The sequence below is a fragment of the Mixophyes fleayi genome, chromosome 3 (assembly GCF_038048845.1).
Source record: "Mixophyes fleayi isolate aMixFle1 chromosome 3, aMixFle1.hap1, whole genome shotgun sequence".
Classification (NCBI taxonomy): domain Eukaryota; kingdom Metazoa; phylum Chordata; class Amphibia; order Anura; family Limnodynastidae; genus Mixophyes; species Mixophyes fleayi.
In genome coordinates this window covers 87,734,941-87,744,441 of record NC_134404.1, presented here as the reverse complement: position 1 = coordinate 87,744,441, position 9,501 = coordinate 87,734,941, and the positions used below count along the sequence as shown (strand labels likewise).

The following is a 9,501-nucleotide window of genomic DNA, read 5'->3' as shown; positions in this document are numbered from 1 at the left end:
AAAAATGAATTGATCTCTACATAGCAGAATGTGCTTTCCACACTAACAGTATTGATCCATGGGGCTTGAAAGTTGGTATGTTAAAGTGATATAGACAATAGTTGTTTTCAATAACTACTGATCTGTGTATACCCTTACTCACAGTGTGAACAGTATTTCAGTGTGAAAAATCTTTATCTCGGCCTACCTACACTTGTATTAATTCTGAAACCTACTCTGATTGGAGGTCTAACACCATACTTTTCTTTAAAATACATATCAATTCCCAAAGCTGTCCCCCAACTACACAGCAACCCCTCAACTCAAGTTCACTTTATCAGTTGACAAGAGAATAATTGCAAAACTAATTTGTGGTAAACTTTATTAAGCTCAGGATAAACACACAAAACAGGATTTCAAAATAATAATTCCACTGGAAAAGTACTCAGCAGTAAAAAAAAAAATATAAATACTGCAATTAAAATTTTTCATATGTAACATCACCATATTTTTAATTCCAAAAAATATATTTGTTTTCATAATTTTAAGAAATGTATAAATAAAACAGATTTAAAAGTAGTCAGAACCTAGAACAGTTCAGTTTATAAGTCAATGGACTCTCAATGGGAGAAGCTTATATGATAACATCCTCTACTGGATGTGCAAAGAATTACAATGGTAGAAGACACCTTGCCCACTGCAGCAGTAAAATTATCAGCGTTGCCTAAAGTTGCTGATGGACTGAATTGTGGGTCTTAAAATAACTTCCTCCTGACACCGGGGAAGCACAGTCACATTTGTCAACAAAAAGAGCAGACATCTAACATCTCTTGTTTTTCAATGTGTTTAGTATTTTCTGGTTCTTTGTTTTGAAACTCATGACAAAGCTGTTGGGCAAAATCTTTGCTCTGCCTTCTTCGTCTACTTGACCCATGATGATATAATTCAGACCTGTGGGAGAGACAGCAAAGCAGGTGAGGTTTAAGTCTCCTACATGTTGTAATTTAAATGAATTCCAAGAGCTTTTATCAAGTGAGTAATATTCCATCACTGGAACTCATGGTAATATTTTTGGGGGCAATGCCAATCCATCCCCCAGAGACCCTTGCTCTGCTCTTAAGAACTATAGCACAAATCGGGCCTTCACTCTGCATCGGCAGCAGATGGACTGACATTGACTCACCGTCCATAGCCACCAGACCCCATGCAATGGTAGTAGATCTATGGCCTTTATATTAGAGGGAAAAATAGGAGATTATCAGTAGCAAAACACGATTCCATGTGACACTAAGGGGTCTATTTACATGGTGGTAAGAGCTGGTTTTCATTGCTTATCGCCATGTTTTATTATTAAATCTTGCTGAGGCAGCTGAGCAATATTCAGCTGTTTTGGTGAAATGATTAAGTTACCACTTCACCAGCCCAGTCTAAAGGGAATCTGAACATGTGGCCTGGCTAGCTGGTCCATTCATGCACAGAGGAATTTCTTGGATTTTTTTTTTTAAACAGTTTAAAAATATAAGAAAAATATTAAAGTAAAATAAAAAATATATATTTTTAAAATAAAAAATGCTTTGTTGAACTAATAAAGTATTATTTCACTGTTGCACTTCTATTACCGATGACAAAACACACAGGCAGTGGTGTAGTTGATGCCCCTTTTCTATTAGCTTACTAGTGTATGCAAGTTGAACTGTGGGCAAAAACAACAATGAATCAGGCGTAGGAAGTAAACAGGACGACGTCAGTGGACCACTGGGATTGGAATATTTTCAGATTTTATCTTATCAGGGTGAACTCCACCCAAAACTAAATGTCATGTTTTAGGTGGAGTCTTCGTTTTAGCAACACATAAATGTGATTAAATGTAGGTTCACTAAATCATTGGAGTGACATTCAGTATTTGGTATACTGTATGTGACCTGCAGATTTAGCACATCCCTTATTTAGAATTCCACTATGGTGAGTAAGTGCAGAGATATTCCTATAAAATAACTAATGGAATTCCAGTTTCCTGTGTACACTGAGATTTTCCCTTCTCGAATGAGCTCATTAGAACATAAAGATTAGGCCACAATATATTTGTCTATGGCGATGGTTCACCATCTCTTGTGTCTGTAAAATAATTTTAATTTATTCTATTACAAAAATGTTTCTTAGAGTAACTCAAAGTCAGAATGAAGTACATCCAGGTGGTTAACCGTCAGTTCGCTTACTGACATTAATTAGAAAAAGGCACATTTTCATGTGTCAGTAAAAAACACATAGGGTTCAATAAGCATCACCCCCCCTTTGTTACTACAGTAATACACACAGAACTGTTGCACCAATTGAGATTGTCTATGCTGATGACATTCTCTATTGGTGGTTCGGTTTAAACAACATAAATTGATTACTCTGACACTGGGTTGTCAACACTTGAACATAGCTTTTCCTTATGATGTTATAAAAATGTACTTATGGACAACATTTTTATAGACAGTTTTATGTCATATTGGCTTAATCATAGCAGTACTTTTATTCAGTAAGAGTATACTATCCCTTTACGCTTATGAAATACAGGACAACATTATTTTGAGGTATATATCTGTCTACATCTATTAAAGCATCATATAAATATACTCAAGCAGATAATTATCAATGGGCATGACCATATAATAAATATAAAAGGTAAAGTATCCCAAGAAATTACTTTGGTCACTTTGGTTAGTTTGGAATGTTTTTTGTGGAGTGTATTTGAGGTGCTATTACGCTGCAGATATGTTCATGACCACTTTAACGCACATTTGTATTTAAAGAACCCTAGGTGGAGCTGTGGGAAATGGAAACAACCTGTACCATTTTTAAAAATAGAAAACAAGTCCATCTGAACATAACTGCTTTTATAGCCATTGTTCTATTGCCATTATCATGCCTCATCTCTGCCGTAATTACCTTTGTCATACTTCATCTCTGCCTCTACACTGCTTTAATTCCCTTTATCCTATATCACTGCCATTGTTGTACCTGATTGTTCTAATGCCACTGTTCTAATGCTATTGTTTTCTATTCCCTCCTCCCACACTGCTTTAATTGCTATTGTTATACTTTACTGCTATTGTCATACCTCATTGTCCCTCTGCTGCCTGTTCTATTGCCATTGTCATACCTCATTTCTTCTTCTCTTCAGCACTGTTCTATTACCATTGTCATATCTTATTGCCATACCTCACTGAATTTGTCATATCTCATTGTTCTTTTCCAGAGCACTGCTTTAATTGCCACTGTCATACCTTACTGGCTTTGTCATACCTCATTGTCCAACTGCTCTCTGTTCTAATGTCATTGTCATACATAATTTCTTTCTCGGCACTGTTCTATTGCCATTGTCATACCTCATTGCCATTGGCATAACTCATTACTTTTGTAGTACCTAATTTTTCTTTGCCATTGCTTTTTTGCCATTATCATACCTCTTTTCTGCCTCTACACTATTTGTATCTGCCATTTGTCATATTAAGTTCGCTGCCTAGCGAACGGAACGCAGCACTTGCTACACATGCACCCATTCAGGCCGAAAAGAGGAGAAGCATCCCGTTGCTAGACAATGCACACCTAGGAGGAAGAGGTAGCCGGCTGTCCCCAGCACACTGAGGAAGGGCGGAGGCGGCCCCCGACACTCACTTGCACAACCTCTTCCTCTCTTACTCCTTCAGTCTCCTAACTCTAACTGAAACCTGCATCACTCCCTCTGACACTATTTCTCCTGCTGCACTTTCCTATGTGGGTCACTCCTTCACCCACATTGCCGATCACCCGTGACCGCCAAGGTGGTGACATAGGTGTACCTACAGTGACATCCATTTGGAACCCTCTGTCTCCTTCAAAGTCCACTCCATCCAGCTCTTCTCCTACATCTGTGTTTTACTGTCATCTATCACCCCTCCTGGCCCTGCTTCATTTCCTCAACAACTTTGCAGCCTAGCTTACCCACTTCCTCTCTGCGAACCTAACCACTCTCATTCTTTGGGTTTTCTACACACTGTCTTCTATATCTCTATTAACAGTACTGCCTAAAACCCCCTCATGCTCACCTACTTCTATGGCCTCTCCCAATGGGCATCATCCCCCACCCATCAGTCTTGTTTTCTCCCATCTTTATGATCTACAACTTCTCCAGCTCAGTCTTCCTGCTCTCTGACCACAATCTCCTTTCCATCTAACTTTACCTACTTCCTGCTCACCAACCAACTCCCAAACTATGATCACACTGCAACACCTAAATGGCCTTGAGCTCCTCTTCTAATGAACTCACTACTTACAAAAGTGCTCTCACTCTGCCGAGAGCAGTGCAGGAAATCCTGCTCTGGGGTTGATTACATTCACTTCAAACTGAACCTTTCTTCCTACTACAGCTCCCTCTCTCACCAAACAAACCTACTACAAGTCCCTCCAAATTCCTCTTTCTCAATGCCTGCTGGCATCTTGTTCACCTCTTCAACATTTCCATCTCCTCCACCTTTAAATATGCTGTGATCTCACAGTTTCTCAAGTAACCCTCACTCAGCCCTCCCTATCTCTCTAACAAACCTCTAAAGACAATATCATGCCCTCCAATGCCTGCTGCCTTGGTGTCATCATTGACTCTGTCTTTAGCTTCATTCTTTACATCCAGTCCCTCTGGCATTTCTGTCGCCTCCTCTGCAACATTGCAAAAATACTCCCCTTCCCCACTCAGGAAGTTAGCAAAACCCTGGTCCACTTGCTCATAATCTCCAGCCTTGACCACTGTAACCTCCTCCTCACAGTCTTTCCCCTTCCCCTCATTTCCCCTCTACGATCCATATTGAACGCTGTTCCCCACCTGTGGATCCCCTTACCACTACCCCAACCTAAAATCCTTCAAATGTTCCCTCAAAACACACCTCTTCACGTTTGCCCCCCCTCCCCTACCCCTTCCTAGACCTTCATGTCCACTCTTTACTCTTCCTCCACCCATCATGTTCACTTGCATCCCATTTGCTCCTACTGTCTCTCATTACCCCCTCCCTCTAGAATGTAAGTTCTCACGGGCATGGGCCTGTAATTGTTCGTGCATGACTCATACTTGAGTTTGCATCCATCCTTGTGCTTATACCACATATATTATGCTTAATTACATTCATGTATTTGTTATTATACCGACTGTCTGGTGCTGCGGAATCTGTGGCACCTCATAAATAAATGATGATGATGATGATTAAAGTTTGCAAAGATAGGTCTTATGGGCAAACATTAATTTATTTATCATATAATCTATGTGACTTTTTATTCATACATTTCCAAGTTCTCTGCCAATTCTAAAAATGTTAGCAATGGGTATGATCACGAAACATTACAAATATGTGTAGGTTTTGTTAAAAAGATCATTGTTCTCATCGTTCTGTACTTAAAACAGCATGGGGGTAAGAAGTTTGCATAAAGTAAAAATATCCACTGTCCTGCTTTATTACTATATTTATCAGTTTCAAATGTTTTCACATTAAGTTATTGTGCTATTTTTACTAACCTCTTCTGATCAGCGGGCACTGTTTACACACCACAGTGATTTTGGCACTCATCGACTTGCCAGCCTGCTGGATGGCCAGGGTCCCCTCTTTATAAACATTGATAATGGAGAGAGTTGCATACACACTTCCTCCTCTGCTCACTGTTGTTATTACCGTACCAGTTATTACTTGAACAGAAAAATAAAGGATCAGCATTTACATAATGCATAGTCATTTTGTTTAGCACAATTATTAAAAGAATAGACAAAAAATTAAACCATAAAAACACTTTTAAATGCTGCTGGAAGTACATGGGATATACAGACAAAAATAGTTTATAGACATCTGTGGTTCATCAAATGATTCATGCTGCCTGCTTCCTTAAAATGGCTTTTTAATTGTTGTTGACAAGTTTTGACATCTATTGCTGGAATTTGAAATCTACAACCAGTATGAAAGTGATTTTGGGAATTTGGGCAGATATCTGAGTGTGTAAAGCCCAAAAATGAGTCCAATGCCCAATTATATAATGTGATTGCTTTAGATCTGTCTCTGAGCTGAACCAGACCACCAATGGCCCAGCTATCTGCACGCCAATGGCAGGATTGGTCCATGTGTGGTCAGGATTGTACAAGGCAACTGGAGCGTATAAACTAAAAAGTTATTTTTAATATACATAGTGCATAACAATTTTCCACGTCTAGCACCTAATAATTGTCCATGTTTTTCAGAATATTTTGCTAGAATCAATCAGATGTTTATGTCAATGTTTGACTTACATTTTTATGCTGTGAGTGATTGTGTTTAGTCTCTGAATTCCAGTACATTTCAGATGTGTTAGCCCTTAGGGTTAGTATGGTGAGACTTATCACAGTATATTTTCTGTTGCGAATATTTGAGCAGGGTACGCAGGGATCATGGGCATCATTATAATAGTCCACTGTTTCTTAAGTTTAATAAACCCTCACTTCTTATCTTATTGTTATATGGTCAGCACCTTTAACCACAAACTCTGAGATACTTGATGTAAGCCATTGTTTAAATCCCAGTATCATTTCCTTGTGGCCTCACTCTCTCAGAGATCCAGGTATAAAAAAAGCCCTAAATTGTAAAACTGGCTGTTCAGGAAAACTGTTCTTGGGCAACTATTTTTAAAGTGCTGAGTACAATTGTATGTACTATATAAACATATTCAGCATAATATATAATACAGATACTAAGAATTGCATTAACAAATAGTAAAGAGAAACTGCACTGTACAACTGGTTGGTAGGGAAAACCAAGATTATTATTATCCACCCAGAAAAGGGGGCAAATATTTTTTCTTTTTAGAAATTGACTTGCTCTGCAAATCTGGAGCTGTTGATGATGAATCATTTTCTAATTGATAAAGTGTATTATTATTTTAGTTTGCAACAGACGCTAGTGAAACCAAGGACAACATGATCTATCATATAACTGCCTATGATCCTTGTTTTATCCCAATGCTTTGCAGGCAATATGAATTATAACTCCTAAGAGCATTTGATTCCAAAGTGACAAACCTGTCCTTGTAGGCCAAAAAAACACACCGTGTTCCAGCAATACGACATGCCGGAACTAGGAGTCTGAATAAAGACCTTTGTATAGTAACAGTTCCCCTTCTGTCTGGCCATTTGTGTTTACACTGTTGACTGAGACACATGTTTACAGTTTTCTCTTCTAAACATCTCAAGGAATCATTTTAGTCACATCCACTAATGCAGGACACAGGAGGAGCACAGAACCAACTTTCTACTGCATTTTCTCTGATTTCGTGGCATTCAAATGCTCTGTCTTAAGTCAGTGATTAAGAAGTAAAAAGTTAGGCAATTTTTTTTCCCATACCAAAATTACTTGAACAGTAATTGCTCTCCAGGGTCCCAGTTCTTCTACATTTTTGTTGGCAGACTGGAACTGTTGGTTTTAGATCTTAATAAAAAAAATGAAAGAGAAAGATAAATACCAAACTAAACAAGCAAACAATGTAATACATGGTAATAAATGCAATAGTATAAAACAGATTAGCAATGCAATATTAATAGAATAATACTCAGGACAAGCAAGGCTACACCAAGGCTTTTAGTTACATTTTTTGCCTTTCTAGGCCAATTTTCCTTTGCTTCCCCAGAACCTTCCTTCCTCCTGGGAGGACCTGAGGTGTAAGAGATTTAGCTAGAATGGGTTGGCAAACATAAGTGCACTGGGGGAATACACTTATAACATCCAACAGGCAAACACAGGGCTATATGTACAGTTTATATGCCAGTCTAAGGCCACACTGCACATTCTCTCCCAGTTGCACCATTATCTATGTAGGATTATTGGTGACCAATAGCATTGTAAGAAATAAACCCCACAATCAGGAATAAGGGCACTTTTCATAAATATTTCAAACAAGATCAGAGCCACTAATTGCAGGCACACCGAGAAATGGCGGGTAGGGGGAACTGATGTTTAATTTCTTAAAAAAACTGTTTATTCTCTAATAGTAGTGGGGTTAATGTTACTTAAACAGTAGCAGCCAGGAATGTGGTTTGAAGACAACAGACTGAGCATGATTTATTCCCCTTAGTAACACAGAATTCAATATTTTCCATATTACATCACTCCTTCAGTCCCCAGTGAAGGGACAACGTGACACACTGAAAGTGGATTATACAAACAGTAGAAAAATGATGTATGCACAGAGCATGTGTACAAGTGGTTCTGTCAATTGCCTCATAGGGATCACTTTGGTGTGGATTTTAAAGGGCACATGTGGGGCCAGGAAATTGTAGAGAAGGGACAGACAAGGAACAAGTAAATTGTAAAACAATGTACACCTATGAAGGATAATTGTAAAGAAAATACACATCTTGGCCAAGGAATTGTAGAATAGGTATACATAGGGCAATTATAATAAAAGAGATACCTAAGGCAAGAAAAGATAAATTATGCACATATTAAGAAATACAATTGTAGAGAATGACTGTACAAGGAAAAAATACATTTCAGAGAATGGGAAATACCTACAACATTGAAATTGTAGGGAGAGAGAGCAAATAGCACAGGTAAATTGGAGAAGAAAATTCAGTTGTCAATATTGTAAACAATGAGAATAATTGGAACAATGAAATTGCAGAGAAATGACACGTGTAAATAAAAACATAAGTTTTGCAATATAAGAATACTGGCTATCTTTGGGCCATATGCACAATCTTGTGAAACAGGTATAGCTAATGTTTTTTTCTCTTACATATTAAATCGTTCAGGGTATGTTGCAGAGAAAATATTCCATTCCCCAACCATGGACTACAGCAAATCCTTTTTTCCTAATTCGGTAAGATTCTATGAAGACTAGAAGCATGAAAGCAGAGACCATAAGACACAACTGTGACATAAATGTGTGCTTGCTGTGTGTATGCTATGTGACCAGCTACAGTGGAATGTATGATTATAGCAGATGTAAACCTAAGACATTACAACCCTGTAATTCAACTGATCCAACCTGATGTATTTATAGTACTAAACATAGAATTCCCAACATCACTCTAAACCTCTAAAGGAAACATACTGACAATTAAAACAACCCAGACCCTTGTTGCGTTGCAACTTTAAATAGCTTCTGGGAGAAATGCATACCATTGTATCACTGCTTACAGTACCGAGAGTTATAAGTATGCTGAGGGTACTCACACTGAAGGTCACCCAAGTTACACAAGTACAGAACTGCTCACTAGCAATGCCCATGATCCCCAATAGGGAGTACAAAAAGGTGGTGAAGACGTTGCAAGGCCGGACTCCAGATAACCTGGGACAGTCAAACAGGAGGTCACTCAGACAGTTGGGCTCAGAGACCGAGACTTCCCACAGAGGTTCTGGGAATTGCTGGCGGCTACAAGAATATAACAGCGCAGCAAGTGAACGCTGGAGGCTGCGCACAAACTAACAGAAAATTGGTTCACCTTGTGGGGAACCGCATAAAACCTGCAGTAGTGCCTGCAGAAGATATATA

General features: G+C 38.6%; 1 protein-coding gene across 1 annotated transcript in view; it reads right to left on the bottom strand.

Annotated features, from left to right (window-relative positions):
- Positions 1-358: 358 nt before the first annotated feature.
- Positions 359-9,501, bottom strand: part of PCOLCE2 (procollagen C-endopeptidase enhancer 2) — a 62,194-nt gene continuing 53,051 nt past the window's right edge. Inside the window, exons 7-9 of the mRNA XM_075201932.1 lie at positions 7,353-7,436; positions 5,507-5,674; positions 359-930 (exon numbers count right to left, since the gene is read on the bottom strand). Coding sequence (XP_075058033.1) covers positions 800-930; positions 5,507-5,674; positions 7,353-7,436 — 383 coding nt within the window. The 3' untranslated portion in view covers positions 359-799. The remainder of the gene's footprint in view (positions 931-5,506; positions 5,675-7,352; positions 7,437-9,501) is intronic.